Source organism: Trichoderma reesei, assembly GCF_000167675.1.
Source record: "Trichoderma reesei QM6a unplaced genomic scaffold TRIREscaffold_2, whole genome shotgun sequence".
Taxonomy (NCBI): Eukaryota; Fungi; Ascomycota; class Sordariomycetes; order Hypocreales; family Hypocreaceae; genus Trichoderma; species Trichoderma reesei.
The window spans coordinates 1,566,170-1,585,669 of NW_006711149.1; the positions used below are offsets into that span (position 1 = coordinate 1,566,170).

Genomic DNA, 19,500 nt, shown 5'->3' on the forward strand with positions numbered 1-19,500 from the left:
CCTTGACGACCAGTCAGAATCGTGCAGTTGCTGCAGCTTGGCCTTGGCTCGACAGGGAAATCTTGGATAGTTTTACGTACGGTACTGTTCAGGTCGACGGCATGCAAGATGCTGGGCTGTTGATTCGTCCCTGCCTGCTGAGAGGAGGCGGCGGAGGCTCTTGATTGAGGGCGAGGGGGAAGGATTTTTAGTGTTGGAGATCGGAGGGGGAACATGGGAGGGCATGTGCATGGTGCATGGTGCTTAAAACCTTGATGGACGCGCATGCATTTCGCTGGGATGATGATGATGGTGGTGTTTGTTGCCTTGCCTTGTTCTTTTTGGTGTTGTGAGGCGTCTGTCGATAGGTAAGGTACATACCGGGTAACTGTCTACAGGCGCTTCTTGGGATAACTGAGACACTGGATGCAAGGTTCGAAGCTGAGGTGCCTTGTGAAGCTGTGTTCAGCTGAGAAAACAAGGTGTGAAGTCTTGACTGCAATTCCCTCTTCTTTTCCATTGTCCAGAAACGTGCCTAGTGATTCCTGTGTCTCAGATTCATGTACAGTCTACTGAAAGGACTACACACTGTGTGTCGACACAAGAGCAGCCAGAAACGGTGACGGCGTTGCGCGTCATTCAGCCGGGCCACTCGTATGACAAGGGTGTCCCTATGCAAGCCCATGGGAGCTAGTCCAATACCTTGAGTAGCTATGGTAGAGCCCTCTTGGTGCTTGTTGTTACCAGTTACTGCTGCTGCTTCTTCTTCCTGGGTGGCGGGATGGAGCTGGTTTTGGTTGGTTTGACAAGGGCAGGCAAAGCTTCCCCGCATATGGATGACGGAGCGGTTGGCTGAGGTTGCCAAGTGGGTGTATGTACAGGAGTGTGTGTGTGTGTAGCGAGAGAGGGAGAAAGACGGAAGAGGAAATACGTTGGAGAAGAAGAAAGCGAAGTGAATTGGTGTCCGAGGTAAGTATCAAACAAGGTGAGTGAGGTGATGGGCGGGACGGACGGTGGGTATACTAGTAGGTTAAGGTATATAAACTGGTGGGAGCCTTGGTTTGCCCGGGGGCTTCTGCTTTCCCTCCTTGCTCCTGTTACTGTAGCTCTTGCATTGTCGACTCTTTTTTGTCTCGTCTCTCTATTTCTTTCACACACACTTCAAACTTTATGACTGATTCCTTCTTCTTCTTCTTCACCACCACCGTCATCATCATCATCTTCATCTCCATCATCAGCACACCGGCACAGATTTGACTCGACAGCCTCCTCCTCCTCCACAGAAGGCAAACAAGACACCATGGCTGGGTGGCAGAATTGTACGATAAACACCAACCCCACGATGCCCTCACCAGCAAGCTGGCTAACCCATCCCGCAGACAACCCCTTTAGCAAGCGGGAGACGCACAGCCGCGGCTCCATCGTCACGTACAAGATCCTCACGCTGCTCTCGTGGCTGCTCTCCGTCGTCGTCTCCGTCTACTTCACCGTCCACGAGCCCCACGATGCCTTCACCGTGCGCCGCCGCATATGGGACCAGAACTATCTGTACCCCAGCGCCTTTACCATGAACCACATTCTCGCCGACATTTACTGGTATGCTAGCTCTTCTCTTCCTTGACGTCGCCCAAATTCAGCAACAAGAGACACTGACAGCTCGATACAGGATCGTCCTCTTCATCCTCCAGTTCGGCTACGTCACGTCCCTCTTCTCCAGCAACGCCGATGTCGTCTCCGCGGCCGCCGGCGTCGGCAGCCACTTCATCCTCAACAACCTGCTGCACTTTGCCTTTGTCATGCTCTTTGTCAACTCGCACTTCCACTGGGCCGAGGTCATCCTCGTCCTCAACTTCATCAACCTCAGCTCACTCTACTTCCGCCACAACACGGTCCCGCGCTTCATCCACGTCCCCGTCGCCTCGGGACCGCTGGCATGGACCTTTGTGGCCATCTACTGGAACGGCGCCATCATGGTGCCGCACCCGCACAGCCTGGTTGCCCGGATCTTTGGTAACATCTTTATCTGGGCCATCCTCGTCTACGGAATCTTTTTCATTGTCACCTACAATGTGAGTCTTGTCCCTTTCTAACAGAAAGTTGGTCCTACGGATACTAACGCTTGCCTCTGCCAGGACTACACCATGGGCTTTGCCCTCAGCGCCCTCTCCGCGGCCATTGGCGTCGCCCAGTTCAAGCGCCAGGTCATTGCCTTCCAGTGGATCTTTGCCTTCATCATCATGGCCATCCTCTTCATCATGACGCTCACCGTCGCCGTCCCCGCCATGTCGGGCAGGGAGTTCCGCTGGAGGCGCACCACCGCTGCCGACCAGGAGCGCGCGCCTCTCCTCAACGAGGGCGCCTAAGCGTCAAATCAAGACAAGCACTTGAACAGCCCCCTCGCCACGTCAATTCATCCGGAAGCAGACGCCCTCTCGGAGGGGGCGGCGCGGTGAGGGGAAACGCTTGTTCCACGGCAGACAGAATCACCCGAAACTGCCTGTTTGCCAAGGCACCAAAAGATTCCATTCGCGGCATCAGTGTGGGCATGGCGCACGAGCCCAGTCGCACCACATATTTTCGTACACTCTGAATCCTCGCCATGTTTTGTTCGGAGTCGGGAGGGAGGGATCCGGGCTTTTTTTTTTTTTTTTTTTTTTTCCCTTCTTCTTTCCCGCGTGTTGCTCTACTGTCGTTGCACTCGTAATTCCCTAGCATAGTGATTTGTACTTCCCCCCTCTCTTGCATCGGTTAGGTACCTCTACGTGATACATACAATTACACACAAGTTGATGCGTGCAGGCCGTACTGTCACCCAAACAGGACCTTTTGTTCCGTGCAGACAATGAATGGTGAAGCTGATCTTGCTCGAGTCGCTCTGGTGCTTGTCTTGGCTTGACGGATTGATGACGTCGACGAGGCGGTGCTTTGGGCCACTGCTACTATCGATAAGCTGCTGGAGCCACGCCCGACGTGGCCGTAGAGCAAACATGTCGAGGCTGTTTGCGCACTGTATCAGTATCTCGATTGGTGTCATGCCTTGGGTACAGCAATACCTATCATCTCAACAAGGCAGTTCTTCAGCCTTGACAAGTAATAATACCCTTGGGGCCTCTTATAGTACCAATCTCCATCTCCTCATGCCGTGCAGCAACAGATGAAGCCTCTCAGGCCATTTCCCTTTCCGCTCAACATTGGAACGGACATTTGCCGCATCTCTCGCATCTATGCCATTCTGAGGAGCCCTCGTCGGGGCACGCGGTTTGTGAAGCGCATCTTTGCTCCGGAAGAGCAGGCGAGGCGGGATTACAGGCTGCAATGCCTCGTCGAGCGTCGCCCGCTTCATATGGCCTCTTTGGATGAGGCACGGGGGTTGTCGGGGATGGTGGACGTGAGCAGTGACGAGATTGCGAGGCGGGATCCGGAGTGGTGGGCGGCTGCTTCGTTTGTTGCTGGGAGGTGAGGCGATTTTACCAACTTTTCACTGCTTTTTCCTCTTACTCGACTGTACAATGAGTCTCATCTTTTCTCTTCTGTTTCTTATGGAGAATAGTTTTGCAATTGGGCGTTTTTGTGTATGGGGCAATGATGCTGACGATGATGACGATGATGTGCAATTTGAACATAGGTTCGCAGCCAAAGAAGCGGCCATCAAAGCCCACTCGCATCGCCGCCTCACCTTTCACGACGTGGTGATTGAGCGCCGCGGGAGGAACGAGGAGCGTCTTGGCAGCGGACCGCCTGTGGCGCGGATCAAGGGCCGGGGAGGGGAGGATGGTGGTGAGGATGCGAGCGCGATGATTTCCATCAGTCATGATGGGGATTATGCTACGGCGGTTTGTATGGCGCATGATCCGAGTGTTGTGGGTGGAGGGGAATGTTGATGGAGGAGTGGTGAGATGATGCATGGATATTGGGAGGTTGTTTAGGTCTGAAGGGGTGGTGATGCTTGTTTGGGAGAGGGTGAAGTGGATGGTTTAAGGGGCCTTTTGGAATGATGCTTGCTTGCGTTGGTTATAGAAGAAGGGTGCTGCATAAGGTACGATACGGTAGCAAAAAATGATATAGTTCCGAGGTTAAAGTATGCAGGAGGATATCATCGTGGAAGCCAGCAGCCAAAAAAAATAGAACAAAAAAAAACGTCGACGTACCAGGGACTCGAACCCTGAGCCTCAGTCTTAGGAGGACTGCGCGCTACCATTGCGCCAGCACGCCGATTGCTTTGGTTTTGGAACAACTGTGGCTCGTGAAGTGCGCAAATTTAGCTTGTCCTATAGAGGTTTACTCTCTTAGCCGATGGCTCGGAAGCTCATGGCTTGAAATTTGCAGAACATTACTCACCGGCCGAGGTTGATGAGATTGCCTGCTGATGAACGATCTACTATGTCAATCTGATGATTTTGTGGGGGGGTTTACTTGGAAGGCGGTGCGGTGTTGGCATTTGTCCTTTTGCTCCTGCCTTGCGATTTGAATTTGAGAGATAATATACCTTAGGTACCTACTTAGAGCATGCTCCTGGATCAGAGCAACCTCATGTTGACTCTTCGCTGCTCATCAGTTCCAGATCGTCTCTTGTGATTCAACTGCTTTCTGTTCCAAGTACTTGGGCGTGCTACGTTTGTATCACAATTTGCCGTCTGTTTCATTCAAACAAGATCGTGCTTCACTGCTGCAGGGGAATAAGGCTTCGATGCTGGAACGGTGCACGCACAGCCTCGTGGTGGTGTTGCGATTATTACACCCTCTTGAAATTGATTCAACAGTTGACTGACCCGCGACCAACAGCGCAGTCGCCACTCCGCCGGAAGCCACCTGCTAGAATCGCGGCAGACACCAGATTCGCGAGCACGCGATAGAGGCCTTGGAGGACGACATGGGCTAGCCAGGGGCTGGATTCCTCGGGACTGCCACCTTGCTCTCCCCTTGCCGACCACCCGGTGCAAGATGCAGTATTACTATGCCGACTTGGAGCCTGTGAATAGTGTTATGTACTATCTCGACATTTGGTTCATGTATTATCGACCTATACTGGTTGCTCATTCATGACTTGTTGGCCCGACGGAAACGTTTCTCTCCCAAGAGGTTCAGTCAAGGCAGCCAGCCGACTAGCAGCAGCTAGAGATCAGCAGATGACGCGCAATTGGACTGGCCGTCGAGCTCGCCTTGTTAGGCCTCCCGGTGGCTGCAGCTCTGCCGCTGCCGCTTGAGCCGTGCGTGTAGGTAGAAAAACGACCGGCGCCGAAGTTGGCCGCCCTTGCTCGTCATCCAATCAATGCCAGCGCCTGATGAACGTCCGAGAGCATCAAAGGACTGGCATTTACCCGCCGGTCAAAGGCGGTACTCGTACGAAGAAGCATACTTAATGTTATTCAAGAGAATTTCTTGTCCGCCCTGCGTTGACCGCAATCTCTCCAGCATGTCAAGGACATGCATGCTCCTACTACTACTATCAACAACAGGGCATGCACCTTGGCCAACGTGGACATGCACGTTTGCATGGGCCAGGTGCTGTATTACTCCATTTCCAAATACCGGTGAGAGCAGAGTCTCAGCTGTCCGCCCTCTCGTATCAGCCTCTCCCCTTTCTTTACATCAACTCTCTGCCCTTCTCGGAAGATACGAAGCAACGACAAGCCCGTTCTCCATATCGGTCAACTGTGGGGGGGTGGCTAGCGCAGGGATTTTTGCAGCCGCGGGTGCAGCCTGCAGTTCGCCGGCAGGGATTCCGACACCCTTACAGGAAACTTGCAAGGCAAAAAGTTGAAAAGCAGAGCCCGGCCTACAACTGGCCTGCTGTAGGGGTCAAAGGGCGATTAGACGGCTTTGCCGTTCAACTGGCGAGGCCCACTCGCGGTGCTCTACCTAGTACCAAGTCTACATCGATCGACTTGCACTTCATCCGAAGCAACTCTCTCTCCTTCAACATCTTCAATCGTCCCTCCAGCGAGCGAGGGCGAATCGTTGGATGACGGCATCATGGACGTCGTTCTATCCCGCCTTGGCACCCAGCTGTTCTCGCCGACCACAGACGAGCTGCTGTTTCGGGAGCCTGCCACACTCTTAAGCCGGTACGTTTCTCGGCACTCAAAGGCTGTCAGCGTCCATCATCTCATCTGCGGCACCATGGCGTCCGCCTCCCCAATTGCGCTATGAAATGACATCCCAATGAAGTGTCCCTGTTCGACTTCATCCTGATCTATTTTGCTAACGAATAGGCATTTGCCTTGCCAGCCTCGGCGTCGACCCCTCGGAGACCAAATGGATAGGCGGCGTCTCTGAGTTTGCTCGTTCTGGTATTCTTCAGGGTGCGATCCTCGCCACTTCAGCGGCTTGGCTGACTTTTCGTCTTATCCGGCATCGCAAGAACTCTGTGCCCGCCACCAGGTCCAAGGCATCCTCCATCAAATGGCCCTACGAAGTCGCGTCGCAGGCCACCCGCATCGCCTCGCTGGTCTTCTTGATCGTGGCTCTGGTTCAGGGGCGGGTGCATCTGCTCAATGTCGTTGCTGTTGCTTACGCCTTTGTCCTCGGCCTGCTCCGTCCCCTCAGTAACGATCTTGCTTGGCGCCATCTGATTCTTCACCAAGTCAACTATGTTCTCACCGCCACCTTCTTCGTCCTTGTGGCCGCACAGCTGCTCCCTTGCATCCAGATCGACACCGACCAATGCATTGCAGATGTCGGCGTAATTGGCTTCGTGTCGTCGCTGGGCGCATCTGTCGTCGTCGCCTTGATCACGCCGCGAGAGTGGGTTCCGCCAACCATCAAGCACGAAATTCCAGGCTACACCGAGCAGAATGAAGAACCCGCCCCGGAGGAAACGTGCAGCTGGTTCAACTACTACTTCACCTATGAGTGGCTGACGCCTCTCGTGTGGAAGGGCACCAGACGAAAGCTTGACATGTCTGGCATCCCCACGCTCGCTTGGTACGACGAACCAATGTATCTCCTCCAGAGGATTCAACGGGCCCGCGCCGTGTGCAGAAAGACGCTGTGGACAGCATTAAAGTTTCAGCGCAGGGAGTTGTTGCTCATGGCCACCTGGGCCGCGGCCGCTTTCACCATGGAGAACGTCTCCCCGTACGGCATGTATCGCCTTCTCGACTACATTGCCAACCCCAGCGCTGCGCAATACCATCCGTTCCTGTGGCTTATTCTCATGTTCGTCGGACCCCTGTCCCGGTCCGTCTTGTTCCAGCAGTACGTCTTCAATTCCACTAGACTGATCGTGCGAGTAAAGTCCGCCATGACCCAGGAGCTGTACCACAGAGCTCTGGCGTCAATGGAGCTGGAAGAGGATCCCTTTGACACCAAGGGGGGGAATGCCACCAAGGAGAAGGAGGCCCAGGCTCAGAAATCGACTTCTGCCGGACGCCTAGCGAACTTGATGGCCGCCGACGTGGACGCTGTCTATCGCGCACGAGATGTCATCTTGGTATCTGCGGGTGTGCCGGCCGGCACCATCATCTCCCTCTTTGGCCTGTACAGGATGATGGGCTGGGTGTCCCTCGTGGGGACGGCCATCTTGCTTTTGGCGACGCCCATTTCCGTTTACATGGGACGTCGGATGTATGGCGCACAGAGGCGGGTGAGGAAAGCCCAGGATACGCGCATCTCTCTCGTTGCTGAATACCTAGCTTCCATCCGCGCCATCAAGTACTTTGCGTGGGAGGACCCCATCACAGACCGCATCATCGGGGCCAGGGCGGCCGAACAGAGGGAGCTCTGGCGGGTGGCCGTCCTGCAGACCATGGTCAACCAAGTCACGCAGTGTTTTCCGTACATTGGCCTCCTCGTCATGTTTGGACTGCACGTCGGCGTAGAAAAGCATCCCCTTGACGCCTCCACTGCCTTTACTGCTGCCTTCCTTGTGAAGAACATCCGTAGAAACATCATGATGGCCAGTGCATTCTCAAGGAACTTTGCTGCCGCGAGCGTCGCCTTTAGCCGGCTCGACAAGTACTTTAATAGCACCGTGCCCCTTGTCCGGTACCCTGTTGGGCCACTCAGGATCGAAGGCGCTTCGTTCCGCCGAAACAAAAAGGCCACATTCCGCCTTGAGGACATCTCGCTAGATTTTGTCGAAGGCGGTCTCAATGTCATTACTGGCCAGAGTGGCAGCGGGAAGAGTACCCTACTGCTTGCGATCCTCGGCGAGACGCATCTAGAAGGCGGCAAGGTCACTGCACCCAGTGACATCGCATTCGCTTCACAGTCTGCTTGGCTTCAGAATGATACCATCCAGGCCAACATCCTCTTCCAAAGCCCAATGGATCGTGCTCGATACGACAGGGTCATCGAGGCCTGCTGTCTCAACATCGACCTCAAGGAGCTGTCAGATGGCGACCAGACCGTCGTAGGTGAGAATGGCACGTCCTTGTCCGGGGGGCAAAAGGCCAGAGTTGCCCTAGCCAGAGCGCTCTACTCCACGGCATCTCTCCTGCTTCTGGACGACATATTTTCTGCTCTCGACGCCAAGACGTCGGCTGGCGTTTGGAAACACTGCTTCTGCAGCGATTTACTCAAAGGCAGGACCGTCGTTCTCGTCACTCAGGTACCCTGGATCTCCTCGCAGGCAGACTTTTCTGTTCTTCTCGAGAGAGGTCAAGTCAAGAGCGCCGAACACAACATTGGCGTAGTGCGTAGACCGATTCAGATTGCAGAGATCCTCGGAGGAGACGACGATGACATCGAGACCGAAACAGTCCAAACAGGGACGGAAACGCCCCCTGAACCCGATCTGCAATCCAGCGGAGATGCTCTGAATGACCCGGCAAAGGTGGCTACCGAAACATCGGCAAAAGACATTGTCAATCAGGAAATGAAGGCGTCGGGCAAGGTTGGCCGGCTGGCGTCTCTCGAATACATGCGATACTTTGGACACCCGCTCTTTGCCGTCTTTTGTCTGCTCGGCCTCGCCGGTTCCAACGTCTTCTTCTTTGCGTCCAGCTACTGGATGGGCATCTGGGTCGAGGCCTACAACAACAATGCCCACGTGGACATTGCCTACTACATGGGCATATACGCCGCCTTGACTTTTGCCGAGATCATCTCGTTTGGCTTCGTCATCATCGCGTTCGAATGGGGCGCGTGGCGTGCAGGCCGCAAGCTTCACAACGACTTCATCCGCGCGGTCATGAGGGTGCCCCTGTCGTGGTTCAAGACGATCCCCATTGGCCGCATCACCAACCGCTTCTCTGGCGACATGGCCTCGATCGACTCGGGGCTCAGCTCCATGCTCCGGGTGACGTTTGACTCCATCATGATGCTGTTCGCCCGCATCGCCGCCGTCAGCTCCATCATGCCCATCTTCATGATACCCGCCTTCTTCACCTGCATCTTTGGTGTTGTGGTCGGCGAAATGTACACGCGGACGGCCGTCATCATCAAGAGGCTGGCTTCGTCGGCGCAGTCGCCCGTCTTCTCCCAGTTTGCCGACACCCTGGCCGGCCTGCCCATCATCAGGGCCCGGGCGGGTATGAGCGAGACCTTTGGCCATGAGCTGGCCGCCAAGCTGCGCGTGTGGTCGGCCGCGGCCGAGGCCAACTACAACTGCAACCGTTGGGTGGCCATGAGGGTGGATTTTGTGACTTCCCTGGTCGCCCTTTTTGCCGGCATCATTGCGCTCTCCAAGGTTGGCATTGTTGGCGCCGGTCTGGTTGGCTTTTCGCTCAACAACGCCAACGGACTCAGTCAGACCATTCTCATGCTTGTGCGGGCCATGAACGATCTCGAGGTGGAGATGCAGAGCTTCCACCGTGTCAAGGAATACGTCAAGCTGGAGCCCGAAGGGAAGGACGATGTCACTTACCCCGAGGAAGGGCAGTTTGCGGACGACGAGAGCCATGTCATTCCCAAGAACTGGCCCAGGTCGGGCGAGATTGAGTTCCGCGACGTCACCATCCGGTACGATCCCGATGGGCCCAACATTCTCACGGATGTCAACCTCAAGTTCAAGGCCGGAGAGCGAGTCGCCGTCGTCGGGCGGACGGGCTCTGGCAAGAGCACTCTGGTTCTCTCTCTCTTGCGGTTTACGCACATTGTCTCTGGGCAGATATTATACGATGGGATTGATATTTCCAAGATTCCTCGACGCAGATTGCGTGAGGCCCTCACAATCATCCCCCAGGAGGCGACCCTGTTCAACGGAACTGTGGAGTCCAACCTTGATCCTACCGGGCGCGTCCCCAAGGAGATTCTCGAAAAGGCGCTGGAGAACTGCAAGGGCATCGCCTCCTTCTCCAGCGACGATTCCTCCGACGAGACCGCTGTCGACGGCGCAGACGACGGCTCCGTCCGCGGACAATCTCAGGGCATTTCTCTATCGACGCCGGTGGACGCCCGCGGAGAAAACTTTTCGCACGGACAGCGCCAGGTCTTGTCGCTCTGCCGCGCGCTCATCCGGCAGAGCAAGCTGATGCTGCTGGACGAGGCCACGGCGAGCATGGACTATGAAACGGACAAGGGCATCCAGCAGGTTCTCCGCAACGAGCTTGAATCTGCAGGTGGGGATCGTACGCTCGTGACGATTGCGCATCGCCTGCGGACTATTATTGATTATGATACCGTTGTTGTGATGGGTGCTGGCAGAGTAGTAGAGTAAGTTGACGTCCTGCAGCTGTACGAGAGAAGAGGATTGAAAAATGCTGACTGAGATTTGGGTAGATATGGGTCTCCGCGAGATTTATACCGCTCCAAGGGCTTGTTTTATGACATGATATACCACAGTGGAGAGATGGAGGAGCTGGAGGAGTTGTTGAAGGAGAGCTAATAGAATGGATATGGGTGCTTTCAACGGTTTAAAAAGGGGGTTTGAGAGTGGCTGTAGGTTTGGATCAAAGAAGGCATTGAAATATGGCTGGGGATATTATACGGTAAAAAGAAGCATTTCAAACACTCATATCGAGTCGTTTCATGTCAGTCGGGTAGACAGCGGTGCTTTATATTTTTTTAAGGAAACTTTGCATTTCCGACGCACTCTCACATTGAGCCGGGACTGCCCTGCGCGAGGTATAAGCAAGTCAGTATCGCGATTTGGATTTTCTGTACATATACCTCAACATGACATGCCCGTCATGAGGAAGTGTCTTGTCTAGAGCTACTACTGCTGAGCTCAACGTGTGTGCAAGTCATTCTTTCGATTGACTGAGGTGACGTTTCGCTGAGAAAGGCATATCCATGGTGAACTGGGTCGTCCTCACCGGAAAGAAACGGGGAGATGAGAAGTTGTGATTAATGGGGGCAGTATTCTTCAATGTCCTTGTAATTCTCAACAACTACCGCCCATGTGCTTTGTTTCATGTGACTTTTGTCAACTTGATCTGGTACCCCTTTGCCCGTTTCTAGATGGCTGAGCCATATATGCGTATCAAGATCAAGATTCGTCTCTCACGAATCGCTCAGGAGAGGGTGCCTGGCTGTCGATATTCCACTGAATCTCCGTGAACCTCCCTCTTGAATCCCTGTTTTCGAAATGCAAAAGCCACGCCGCAGGGCCATAGTGGAACAAGCCCCTGCGAAGCCGCTGATCGGCCGACGGCAAGAAGATGAATGTGTCGTCGCCGTAGTGTGACAGGACATGTTCTTGCTCGGGCCTTCCGTTGATGTTGAATCTCAGGGTGTCATCACCATCACCATCATCATCCGAGTATACCTCGAGGTAGAGAGCTCGAGACTGGTGCCAGTATTTGCCTACGAGGCTGTCATGTCTTGGTTCTGGCGAGTCGGGCTTGCGTCCTTTTTCGAGAGCGTCGACGATTTCCTGGTGGGTTGCTCTCCATTTTGTAGCGGCTCGCTCAGCAAATGGCGTTAGGTCGAGCGGCTGCTGCTGCTGCTGCTGCTGCTGCTTCTCGTCTAATATAACCTGGAGCAGTGTCTGAGCGATCCAGTCGGCAGTGTCCCCCTGAGAGACAGAGTTGGTCAGGACGACAATGACGGACTGGGAGCTAGGGACCAGCATGAGGCAGTGGTTGTAGCCCGCGCCGGCGCCGCTGTGGTAGAAGACTTGCTGCGACTTGGAGCTGGCTCCTATCACGGGCATGGCGTCCATGAGAATGGAGTTGAAGCCGATTTTGCCGAACTGAGCAGGGATGACGACTTTGGCAAAGCCCAAGGTATAGAGCTCGTCTGTTGCAGCGGTGCTGTTCATGAAGCTGTGGCCGGAGAGGACGGTGTCGAGAAGCGCAAGCGGTGGCTTCTTTTCATCGTCTCGGTAGAGCGAGAGGAGGGTGTTTCCCCAGGTGAGGAGATCGCTGACGGTGCTGCGGATGCCACCGGCGGAAGTCATGATGCTGCCGTCGGTGAGACCCATCTTGCCCACCTGGACGGGGGTCTTGTTGTCGTCGTCGAGCACCATGTACGGTAGGGCTAATGAGTCTGGGGGGATCTCCGATGCGATGGCTGTGGTGTGGGAGAGATTGAGCGGGTTGAGGATCCGGGAGGAGAGGACTTTGCCCCAGGACTGGTTTGTGACTCTCTCGATGACTTCGCCTGCGAGGGCGTACATCCAGTTGTTATAGAGCCATTGTGAGCGGATCGGGTGGATGGGCGGGAGGTGATTGCACAGGGGGATTGTGAAGTTCTTGGGGGCAAAGGTTTGGCTGTCGGCGCCTAGCCAGAGGGCGTCGAGACGAGCGAGGCCAGTTCGGTGGGAGAGGATGTCGATGAGGGTGAGCTGGTCTGCGAGTGATGGATCGTGTTCGAAGGCGAGCTCGGGTATGTAGCTCGATAGAGGCTCGTCCCACTTGAGGAGGCCTTCGTGGACGAGCTGCGCGATTGTGGATGACACAAAGGCTTTTGTGAGGGAGGCGATGGGGTATCTTGTGGATGAGTTTGCGGTGAGGCGGCGGTCGATGTTGGAGAAGCCGAGGTTGGTGTTTAGGAGGACGTGGTTGTGGGACGTGACGCCGATGGAGATGCCGGCTGTGCCGCCGATTCTCTTGAGGGCCTGGATTTGGGGCAGGGCTTGGTTTAGGCGGTTTTGTAGTGTTGATGTGGTTGAGGGGACTGGTTCAGGGGGTGGTGGATGGGGTGGGAGTGGGATTTGCTGGGCTGCTGCGAGGAGGGAGAAGACTGATGAGAGGAGCATGGCGGCGGATCTTGACTCAAAGGTGATATAAGTGTAGTAAAGATTATTGAACAAGATGCTTGACGGCTAAATTGCTTAACCCTCGTATTGCGTCGGAACCGCGTAGAGTAAGGGGAGACGATCGAGGCGCACTTATAGGAACTTGGAAGCGTAGGCAAGAAGATATTCCATACACACAGGCACTGACCAGAGAGAGGCATTGGGCTCATGCAAAGAGCATACCAGTGTTGCTCGTGATGCATGAGAAATCAATCAAGACCCAACACAAATCCCTAGGTCGAGGCCATTGATGCGTGGGTTCGGCGCTTAGATGCTCTGCATACCCAGGGCTGCAGTTGGCCCTGTTTCTTGTCCATGTCCGCATTCCTAAAGTGAGCTATGTCAGACTGCTTCACTGATGCCAATGCAAAGTGTGCTGTGTCCCATTTATGCAATATCTTCCTAGGTATATGGGATTCCTAGTAGCAGCTGTTGTTGCAGTGATCCGTGCTCAGAGCCTTGTGACTCTCTGCTTTTCAAGCAAGGTTTCTCTTCTCTCTCGCTCGGCCCCCCTCACACCCGTGTCCATGCTATTTCTGTCAGTATTGTGCTGATATGGGATTCAAGACTTCGCTGCTCTTGTACGGGACCGCCTGGAAAGGGGACAAGACTGCCCATCTCACGGAAACGGCTATTCTCTCAGGGTTCACATGCGTGGACACTGCCAATTACCCAACGGCGTATGATGAGCAGCGGACAGGAGATGGAATCGCGGCCGCTCTCGCGTCTGGTACAAAGCGCAGTGATCTCTTCGTACGCTCAATTCCCTTCTTTCATCTCCCAGCTCTTCATCTTACTGAAAATGTCAATTGGTTTCACCAGATACAATCGAAATTCACACCGGTCTGGGCTCACGCAAAGGACAAGATTCCCTTCAATCCTCATCAGAGCATCGAGGGACAGATAGTCGAGTCAGTACAGCAGAGTCTCGAGCACCTCCAGGTCGACTACCTGGATTCTCTCCTGCTCCATGTGCCCTTCGAAGACGACAATGATAATCTCATTGCGTGGAGGGTATTGGAGACTTTTGTGCCGCACAGGATCCGCTCCCTCGGTGTCTCCAACTTCAGCTTATCGCAGCTTCGAGAATTGTATGCCTGTGCGAGAATCAAGCCCACCATTGTGCAGAACCGCTTCTACAAGGAGACGCGCTACGATTTCGACGTCAGGGAGTTTTGCGCGGAACACGGCATCACGTATCAAGCATACTGGATGCTTCGGCACAACCCGGAGATCATGGCATCGAGTGTCTTGAGTACCGTGGCAGTGAAGCTCAGCGTGGAGAAGGAGCTTGCGTTTTATATCTTAATTCTAGGCCTGGGTGGGACACAGGTGCTTAACGGCACGACAGACCAGGGGAGGATGGTGCAGGACTTGAAGACCGTTGGCGAGGTATTTGGCAATGAGGCACGGTTGCGGGAGCTGCAGCCGGATATTGATGAATTTCGGCGGCTTTTAGCGAAGTTGTCTACCTGAGCAGACTGGCGCAGCCATGGCGGACAATGACCACAAGGATGTCTCCTGGTTCAGATGATGAAGAAAAGTCCACGAAGAATGGAATTGGGTGGCCCTGAAAGGCTGTATCAAACAGAATGGTGTGATGGAAGGCTTTGACGTAAATCTCTTGCGATCAATATTGCTTATATGTTCCAACAGAAGCCTTATTCAGTAAATCATCATCACCTGATGTATGCGAATCACCTGCGTCTTTACAATGGACCGGAACAGCTGTGTCATTCCTTGTGACCAGGGGAATGGTCCGCCATAGATTGGCAACGACAAGTGCCGTGGTGTGTTTATGAGCCATCATTTGTGGATTCAGAATTCGACAATTCCTGCGGGACCTGTCTGGCTTGATGCTCAATGCTTTTGCTTCGGTGTTGCAAGGACAATTTCATAACGGAAAGCAGCAATGTTTTGTTAATGCTCGCAGTTACGAGTGTCTGACAGATACTCGTCACAGGACTTGTTTTCCTCCCATTCGATACTATATTATTGCTTCAATAAGATAGGTACGCGGCTTAGCATCAATATTATCCATCATGACCGGCGGACTTAGCCAGCCAATGTCTATTCTCCAGCTATAATACACTAATAGGACACCTTCTTCCGATAATATACACTCTTATACAGATTTCATCACAGCTCATCCCTTCCAGTCCCTGCCTTTTCTCTGGCTCCCTTCTCCAAGCCCTTCTTGACAATAGAGCTCAGAATCTCATATACGACCTGTGCCGCTGCCAACGCCGTCTCCTCGCCTCTGCCCTGGTAGGCCGGACTTACCTCAACCACATCGGCTCCAACAATGTTCAAGCCCTCGATGCCTCGCAATATCCTGATGAGCTCTCTGGTAGTCCAGCCACCGGGCTCAGGGGTCCCGGTCCCGGGTGCAAAAGCAACGTCCAGCACGTCAATGTCCACAGACAGGTATACGGGATCCTCGGTACCCAGCACTGACATGATACCATCGGTGATTCCCCTGGTACCGATATCATCAATCTCGTCAGCGGAATAACGAACCCAGTTCTGCGCGGTATCGGATTCGTGATCGGCCCAGTCCGTGCCACTGAGACGCGTACGCAGACCGGCGTGGACGGATTGGCCGGATGATGAATTTGACAGCAGACCCTCCTTGTTTGCCATCCAGAACATGGAGCCATGGGTGAACTGCGTCGAGCCCCAGGCAGATGGGTACGCAGCAGGATCCCAAGTGTCCAGGTGAGCTGGTGGGTGTGTTTCGTTCGCTTAGCCTCGTCCTTTCTGATATCTCAGCAGCTTGGGGTTTTCGAAGAAACATACCGTCAAAGTGAAGCACGCGGACTGGCCTGCCGTAAATCTCCTTCAAAGCCCTCAACGCAGGCAGCGCCAAACTGTGGTCGCCGCCGAGGGTGATGATCTTGGGCCTGCCCTGGCTCAGGGAGCTTACAGGGTTCGCCCTGCCGAGGTTCTTGAAGGCCTGCGTCATCTGCTCTACCGCAATGTTGTTGTCAAAGGGCGTGATGGGAATGTCGCCGCAGTCGACAATCTTGGCCCAGTTCTGATAGGGGTTGATGTTGGCGCGAGGGTTGAATGCGCGCAGCGAAGTCTGGCGAGACGAGGCCTGTCTGATGGCCCTGGGGCCGAATCGGGCGCCTGGAGATGCCATCAGTAAGAGCGCCTCGAGTTTGTGTTTTGCACAACGCGAGAGTTAGTTTAGAAAGTACCTGGTCGAAAAGAGACGGCATTGTCAAAGGGCGCTCCGATGATGGCAATGTCGTATTTCTCTTGGGGTTTGGTGAGGCATTTGACATAGTCGAGGTGAGCAAACGAGCCTATGCCATTGAACGACCACTGCGTTGCGTTTATGTTACCATGACTGAGCTCGACAACAAAACCAAGAGATCAATTGCCAGGTTCACAATTCGGGGGTTTATAACACACCTCATGGCCCCATTTGGCCTCCAGCTCTGCCAATTCCTCGCTGCTCCATTCCTTTTCCTCGCCGTGTCCGCCACAGGCCTGGCCCGAGCCAATAAAGGCCAGGAGGTGTATCAACGAGACGAACTTCATTCTTCGAGATAAGGCTTGCTCGAGAATGCCTGCAAGCAGAGATACGATAGACAATGGCCATGCTCGCTTTATCTGGCCCTTGCCTTGTCCATTTATATACGGTCGCCCCCGTCTTTGTCGCTGCCCCGGTCCCGCCTCTTCTCCCCCCCTCACTCTCCCCTCTCACTCGCTCCCCCACACTCGGCGTCAAGGGCGGGATTGTTTATCTGGGGAATAACTAGTAGTAGTAGTAAGAGCTTCACGACAAGGCCCGAGATCGGCAAAGCATAGATAGATAGTCACAAAGCCGGCTTGCATATGGTAGTACTACGACCCACCTCCAGGTTCAATGCCGTGTCTTTTTATCAGGACGTCGTATTGGGAAGATCAACAACCCTCGAAGCGATGCATCAGATGTGCGCCCGACGACCCGATACCCCCAGGGTTATATATATATATGCCTATATATATCTGCATCTCCGCAGCACGACGTGATGTATATAGAATGGATCATCTTCTCGCAGATGTCTTTTTATTTTCCTGACATACCTACCGAAGGGCGGCCATTGCTTGGTCGTAGCATGCCTCACCATCTCATGACCCTTTCACCTCTTTGATTCTCTGCAATATACGCGAAAACAAAACAAATAACTCGACTGAATCGATAGAACGTCCCTCGTCAAGAACATCCCTCGTCAAGACCGTCCCTCGTCATGGCGTCCAATATAAAGTCGGAGACTCCGCCCTCCGTGTCCATATCCCAGTCGCAAGTGGAGGAGAAGCTGCCGGCGCACCCCGAAGAGCAGCACCTCAAGAAGAGATTCAGCCTCCTGTCGGTCGTGGCCTTTGGCTTCACCACGATGAACTCGTGGGTGGCGTTCGCCTCTGGCGTCGCCGTGCCCCTGGCCTGCGGCGGTGGCCCGGGCATCATCTACGGCCTCGTCGCCGCGGCCGTGGTCATGGTCATCATCAACGTCGGCTTCGCCGAGCTTGCCTCTGCGTTTCCGTCTGCCGGCGGCCAGTATCACATCGTCTACATGACGTTTCCGCCGTCGACACGCCGCGTCGCCGCCTTCTTCACCGGATGGGTCAGCGTCATCTACATCATGGCCGGGCTGGTGTCGTGCGACCTCTTCGTCGCGGGGTCCATCCTCGACGTCGTCAGCCTGTGGAACGAGGACTACCAACCCCAGGCCTGGCACACGTATCTGCTGCACATCCTGCTCTGCATCGTCGCGTTCCTGGTCACTTCCTGGTTCCCGTCGGCTGTGGGCAAGCTGGGCGTGGGCATCACGGTGCTGTCGCTCGTCGGCTTCGTGGCCTCGCTGGTGACGCTGCTCACTGTCCAGGAGGTCAAGCAGTCGTCGGACTTTGTCTTTAGGGACTACCAGAACGTCAGCGGCTGGCCCGACGGCTGGGCCATCTTCATCGGCATCACCGGCTGTCTCTGGGCGTACAGCGGCGTCGACGCCCCGACGCACGTCTCGGAAGAAGTGCCCAACCCGAGCCGGAACGTGCCCATTGCCATCATCACCACCATGGCCCTGGGCGTCGTCACCGTCACTGCCTGGAACATTGCACTCATGTTTGTCATTACCGATCTCCAGGCCCTCATCGAGTCCGGGGTCCCGATCCTCGAGGTGTACAACCAGGCGCTCAACTCCAAGGTGGCCACGACCATCTGGGCCGTCTACTACATGGTCATGTTCTACGACATTGTCCTCAACCTCTTTATCTTTTCCGGGCGGACCATCTGGTCGCTTTCCCGAGACGGGGGCGTGCCTTACTCGGACTACATCTCTCGCCTCAGCCGGGCCAGCCCTGTGCGCGCCACGGCCGTCATGCTGGTCCTGCAGATGATTGTCGGCGTCCTCTATGTTGCGTCGTCGACGGCTTACAGCAGCTTCATCAACCTGAATCTGTTTGCGCTCAACATCACCGTGGCACTGCCCCAGGCTGCCGTCCTGTTCCGAGGCCGCGGCATCCTCCCCGAGCGAGCCTTTTCTCTGGGCAGGTTTGGCTACGTGATCAATGCGGTGGCCACGCTGTTTGTCGCCTTCTTCTCCGTCTGCTTCTGCTTCCCTGTTGGCTATCCCGTCACCGGGAGCTCGATGAACTATCTGATTGTGGTTATGGCGGTTGGGCTGGTTGTCACCACGGTTGCGTGGTTTGCGAAGCTGCGCAAGACCTTTACCGGGCCTCGCTTGGAGAGTTACGGCGACGAGACTCTGCATTAGCAATGGTCTGTAACTAAATATGTCCCTTTACCTTGAGGCAAATGTTCTCATCAAGTCTTTTGCTTGTTTTTGATGAAAAAAAGGAGTCCTTGTTCCGCCAGAGCCAGCATTCAACTCTCTTCTGCAAGGACTAATACTGATGCTAATACTGTATGTACGAAATGGTACGGCTCCCGTTAACAAGCGTTGATAATACTACATAACATAACATACATACTATTCCCGGGTTTCCCCATGTTTTCCTCTCCTCCCCCACGCTTGTGCATGACTCGCTCCGCCTCACTCAGCCAATAGACGGCCCATGGCTATCTTTAACCATGCACCCGAGGCTCCTTGACTATCTGGCCAAGGCGAGATAGCAGCAGCAGCCCTCGTGCCCGCCTTTGACGCTGTGCATGAACTACTTCCCATCTCCGCTCTCCTGGAACCAACTGAACTCACCTCAACCTCCTTCTGAGCATCTCGCCTCGTCTGCAGTATACCTTGACGCGCCGTACTTTAATTACATGTACTACTTGTATCATTACTGAGGTACATCTTCTTTACACGACGTTCCACTTCCGTCTCCCCTTGCCGCCGGTGACGCCCGTTCTTGCGCCCACATATAATCTATCACATACAAGTCGTCGTCGT

The 19,500-nt window shown here is 54.5% G+C and overlaps 7 protein-coding genes across 7 annotated transcripts; 5 read left to right on the forward strand and 2 right to left on the reverse strand.

Annotated features, from left to right (window-relative positions):
• Positions 1–1,279: 1,279 nt before the first annotated feature.
• On the forward strand, positions 1,280–2,342 carry TRIREDRAFT_103886 (uncharacterized protein; the record flags this gene model as incomplete). The annotated part of the gene is made up of 4 exons (XM_006962141.1): positions 1,280–1,298; positions 1,359–1,575; positions 1,646–2,048; positions 2,112–2,342. The coding sequence occupies 4 exons, from the start codon at positions 1,280–1,282 to the stop codon at positions 2,340–2,342; spliced, it is 870 nt and encodes a 289-aa protein (XP_006962203.1).
• A 791-nt stretch (positions 2,343–3,133) lies between these two features.
• Positions 3,134–3,860, forward strand: TRIREDRAFT_56081 (uncharacterized protein; the record flags this gene model as incomplete). The annotated part of the gene is made up of 3 exons (XM_006962142.1): positions 3,134–3,301; positions 3,341–3,435; positions 3,605–3,860. 3 exons carry the CDS (start codon positions 3,134–3,136, stop codon positions 3,858–3,860), a joined length of 519 nt encoding a protein of 172 aa, XP_006962204.1.
• Positions 3,861–6,358: 2,498 nt separating this feature from the next.
• Positions 6,359–10,747, forward strand: TRIREDRAFT_55747 (uncharacterized protein; the record flags this gene model as incomplete). The annotated part of the gene is made up of 2 exons (XM_006962143.1): positions 6,359–10,575; positions 10,642–10,747. Coding segments are annotated over 2 exons (4,323 nt in total), but the record flags the coding sequence as incomplete, so codon positions are not given.
• Positions 10,748–11,350: 603 nt separating this feature from the next.
• On the reverse strand, positions 11,351–13,063 carry TRIREDRAFT_55782 (uncharacterized protein; the record flags this gene model as incomplete). Its single annotated transcript, XM_006962355.1, has 1 exon — positions 11,351–13,063. The coding sequence occupies one exon, from the start codon at positions 13,061–13,063 to the stop codon at positions 11,351–11,353; it is 1,713 nt and encodes a 570-aa protein (XP_006962417.1).
• Positions 13,064–13,657: 594 nt separating this feature from the next.
• On the forward strand, positions 13,658–14,578 carry TRIREDRAFT_56093 (uncharacterized protein; the record flags this gene model as incomplete). Its single annotated transcript, XM_006962144.1, has 2 exons — positions 13,658–13,855; positions 13,925–14,578. 2 exons carry the CDS (start codon positions 13,658–13,660, stop codon positions 14,576–14,578), a joined length of 852 nt encoding a protein of 283 aa, XP_006962206.1.
• Positions 14,579–15,241: 663 nt separating this feature from the next.
• Positions 15,242–16,651, reverse strand: TRIREDRAFT_55179 (Arginase/agmatinase/formimionoglutamate hydrolase; the record flags this gene model as incomplete). The annotated part of the gene is made up of 4 exons (XM_006962356.1): positions 15,242–15,825; positions 15,902–16,234; positions 16,306–16,432; positions 16,523–16,651. 4 exons carry the CDS (start codon positions 16,649–16,651, stop codon positions 15,242–15,244), a joined length of 1,173 nt encoding a protein of 390 aa, XP_006962418.1.
• Positions 16,652–17,343: 692 nt separating this feature from the next.
• On the forward strand, positions 17,344–18,867 carry TRIREDRAFT_55723 (amino acid transporter; the record flags this gene model as incomplete). The annotated part of the gene is made up of 1 exon (XM_006962145.1): positions 17,344–18,867. The coding sequence occupies one exon, from the start codon at positions 17,344–17,346 to the stop codon at positions 18,865–18,867; it is 1,524 nt and encodes a 507-aa protein (XP_006962207.1).
• Between the last annotated feature and the right edge of the window lie 633 nt (positions 18,868–19,500).